At 37.0% G+C, this 4,265-nt stretch overlaps 1 protein-coding gene across 1 annotated transcript; it reads right to left on the reverse strand.

Moving 5' to 3' along the window:
- Positions 1-891: 891 nt before the first annotated feature.
- On the reverse strand, positions 892-3,599 carry LOC109214215 (reticulon-like protein B2). The gene is made up of 5 exons (XM_019378112.1): positions 3,247-3,599; positions 1,784-1,964; positions 1,562-1,703; positions 1,325-1,394; positions 892-1,205 (listed from the first exon to the last, which is right to left on the reverse strand). Exons 1-5 carry the CDS (start codon positions 3,464-3,466, stop codon positions 1,036-1,038), a joined length of 783 nt encoding a protein of 260 aa, XP_019233657.1. The 5' UTR covers positions 3,467-3,599; the 3' UTR covers positions 892-1,035.
- Positions 3,600-4,265: the final 666 nt, after the last annotated feature.

Genomic DNA, 4,265 nt, shown 5'->3' on the forward strand with positions numbered 1-4,265 from the left:
GTTGTAGAAGGGCTCTAAGAAGATTTAGAGAAGACGAAGGAGTTGTGAAAGTAAAGAGTAACAATGATGAGAAGTGGAGAAGTTATAGACGCCAAAAAACATGGTCATGATAACCTCTAGAGCCGGCGAAAATATTTGCCAAATCGTGAGGTGACACATCATTAAATGCGGAGAGACGTGCGTCCTTTCAAATGTCAGAAGCTGTTCAGAAACTTGCTCGCTAAGGGAAAAAGTTCTCTACTTTTCGGTGACACTAATGTATTGTCACCAAAAAGTAGGGGGATTATTTGTGTCGGTAAAATTAGTTGTTGATAGTTAGACGAATAAAGAGATGACATATGGAGCTGAAGCCGGGAAGGATGTGAGTCAACACGGAGTCAATACTGGTTGCCAGCATGTGGCCAGGCTGGATGAGGCCCAAAGGCAGAGTAGCCGACGGACAGAGATTTAAAGTATTGATATCGGATAGCATTCAGTGAGCGATAGTTACATGGAATATTTGTATTTATAACCAACCGTTATGAAGCCATCAATAACGCTTTTATTCTCATTCAAGAAGAGCTTGATTTGAGGATCTAGTCTCCCGAATAGAGCTATAAATAAGAGAATTAACATCAATTGCAGACACAAAATACTCTGTACACAAAAAGCTATATTCTACTCTCCAAATTATAAAGTTTTTCATTTTCTTCTGCTCTCAATATTGTTTGTACTTCTGCTATCGGAAAGATCAAGCACATAGCCTGGCTTGTATTTCCTTTAATTTCGTTTCATAATCTTTTTGTTCTTATTTACTTAATATTCTTGGGTCAAATCGACTCACTTGTTTATAAACAACATTATAAATTCAATTGCACCGTGTTACGGGTAAAGAAAAGGCAAAACTAAATGTGGAAGTCAAAACTACCTCACAAAACTGCCATACTCATTTAATTGTAAATGTAATAAAGCAAATCCAGTAACTAAAGGGCTCTAACACAGGGACTCAACATATGGAAAACTCCCGTATGAACGTAGTGGAAACACTATTAGTCTCTATGCAAGCTTTTTGTCTCTTAGTGGACCTCTTGGAATTTTGCTAAGAACCTGGTCGTTGAAAACAGCATAATGCTTCTTGATCTCTGCCTCTGCCTTCTCAGCAAAAGCATCAACCTTGTCCTCATACTTCTCATAAAGCACAGGAACAGTATGCAGTAATACAAAAGCTGTAAGCAGAGAAAAGTAGAAGATGCAAATAAGAATAAAAGAAGTAACAAATAGTTGAGTCCCAGTAAGCATTGAAAAAAGGAAGTCCAATTAGCAAAATAAGAATGAAATTACTTACCTATGTAAAATAAGGTGAGGAAGTTCCAGCAATTCCCCAATATAGAAACTACCCACAAGCCCACAATGACCTGCATGTACAATGTCAAATATTTTACATCAATACTGGGAGAAACTTCTTGTTATAAGGTATACTAGGAGAAACATGAAACTCAAAGAGCAGATCTAGTGGGAGAAACTTGAGCCTTGAAGCAACTGTCAAACTATGAACTTAAGATATAAAAATAGATGCACATACAACAAGGAATTTCTTCAAGTCTTTGCCAGATGCAATATCTCGTAGGATCTCAAGGATCCTATTCATTTCAATCCTCAATGCAGATGCAACACCCAGGACAATATCCCTAGGAAGAACAACTTCTGGAATTTGAGGTGGAGCCCTGGTGCATAACATTTCAAGGTCAATCTTCTTGTACATATTAGACGAACAAATAAATCAAGAACACAAAAAGATACGTACGTGTTGATGAACGCCGATGCATTGGACCACAGGAAAAGTACTGTTATGGCAACAATGAGAATATGGCACAAAAGTGTGAGCAAGTGGTATTGAAGCAACTCAAAAAGCGCCCAAATAACAGTGGCAAAACCAAGCACGCCAGCAGAAACATTCTTGTCCCGCCATAGGAAAATGTCAGCGGCTGTCATTCATAGGGAATTATAAGTATATACAAACCAACAAGCAGCTATTGAAAAAGAGATGTTTCCATAACAGCACACATAGTTGGTGGAGATTGAAGTTCTGCAGTACATACAGAAAGCCCAGCAGGAGATATTGGGGCAAAGAAGCATAGAGGATAACTCGGTATTTTTCAAGCCAAAGCAAAATAACTAAGTGATTAATATAAAAACTATTTCAAACTTTGCCAAATCACACTATATCTTGCTGACACATCAAACCAGAAAACTAGTGCAGAAAAGGGAAACAGCTCCTTCGTTTCAAATCTTTTACGCATAAATTCACCGTGGAAACTAAATCCTTTTCCTAGGGATCCTACTAATAAAAACAGATAACGAAATAATTGGAAAGGTTGTTAGAATCTTCCTCTTCTAGAAGGATCATCTACAAAGCTATTAGTTTTATTCATATTTGGAGATAGAGCAGTGGCAGCCATAAAGTGGAGAATTTACATCTGTTTGATGTCTCTTTCGCTACCGCTCCATGGGTCAACATTACGAAATTAGCTCCTTCAGTTCTGACTATAGCTGCAACCCATCTCATATTTCAGCGAGAATTACTTAGCACTCAAATGCTTCCGGTGGTTTGATCCAATGGGATTCCCTGATATTTCTAATGAAGTTATCATACCAGCTTCCGAATATATCTTTGCTGATGGAAACTTCGTTACAAACAACTAGTTCCATATTCAATAGCAAACGTTTATTCAACTTTGAAGGGGGAATATCAACAATTTATATAAACTAGGAAAATGCATTCAAAAATTGAAGCAACATGATACTACTTTAATGAAACTCAAATCGGTAAAATAACAGTTCAACTTTGCATTTAAAAAATAAAAGAAACGCAATAAAGAATACACTTATTGCACCAACAAAAAACTCGTATGGATCCTAACGAGACCTAACAAGAATGAAAAAGGAAAGGAAAGGAAAGAAGAAACTGGGAGGATTAATCAATTTGCAGGAACTCACTCGATGGAGAGATTCATAGGGAAAAGTTATATAGTAACATATTAAAAAACGAAATATTAGTCCAATTAATTCAAAGGAGGTTCCATTTTCAGAATTTGCAAATAAGCAAATAATTAAACAGTGCCTCTTGGCCCGCAAGTCATTTATTAACAAACTAATTTGCTCGCAATTACTATAAAATCGAATCATAATTACGTGATACATGTGTATATATATTTGCAGCATATGTTATAAAATAAATAAAACTTGAGAGAGAATTGAGGAATGTACGTTTTCCACCGCCTAGAACCTTGTGGACAGGCCTTTCTCTACCGAAAAGGCGGTAGATCTTCGCCTTGACGGCGTCGACCGGCGATTTTGTATCATTATTCTCGTCTTCAGAATCCGACGAATAAGAAGAATCGTGGTGTGCGCCGTGCAACTTGTCGACGTTGACCTTGTCCATTACCGATTCTACAAATGAGTCGTGCTCGCCGGCGTGATCAGCCATCGCTGTTGACCTCCGGCAAATGGGGGATGTTTTTGCTGTGTTGCGCTTTTTGAGTGCGTGTTTTATTTTATTTTATTTTATTTGTGTGTGGGGGAGGGCAGGGGCCTTCCGCTTGAATATGAGTGGGAATGAAAATGGCTGTAAGAAGCGAGATTCCGAACCCTGAGGCTCGTTTCCAAACCAAGTGGCTCGTAAATAACGCAAATCGATGAACGAAATTTATGTTTCGTGTTGCCAAAATTTTTGAACGAAATTTATCTATCGTGTTGCCAAAAATATCACTTATGAGTTTAAGTTTTACACCTGGATTTTACTGGAATTGTCGTTGTAGTAAATTACTTAAAAGTAATTGTAAGCAACTCTATTTAATAGAGTTAATTAATACTCTCTCCGTTCCAGTTTATGTGAACTTATTTCCTTTTTGGTCCGTTTCAAAAAGAATGACCCCTTTCTAAATTTGGAAACAATTTAGCTTAAAGTTACAATTCTACCATTAATGAGAAGCTTTTATAACCACACAAATACTCTGGCCCCCTTTTTGAGTTGTTTAGGACCACAAATTCCAAAAGTTTTCATTTTTTCTTAAACTTCGTACCCAGTCAAACAGGTTCACCTAAATTGGAACGGAGGGAGTAAACAATACAGGTGGTGAATAATCTTCTATACAAGTTGAATCACAATAATGGTATAAAGAATTTAATGCACTATCAATGTGTATAACTTTTTTTTTATAAACAGGGATCGATATATATAAATATTAGGGAATAAGGTTCTCACCATTACATATGTTCATATGGAC

The sequence above is a fragment of the Nicotiana attenuata genome, unplaced genomic scaffold, assembly GCF_001879085.1.
Source record: "Nicotiana attenuata strain UT unplaced genomic scaffold, NIATTr2, whole genome shotgun sequence".
Classification (NCBI taxonomy): domain Eukaryota; kingdom Viridiplantae; phylum Streptophyta; class Magnoliopsida; order Solanales; family Solanaceae; genus Nicotiana; species Nicotiana attenuata.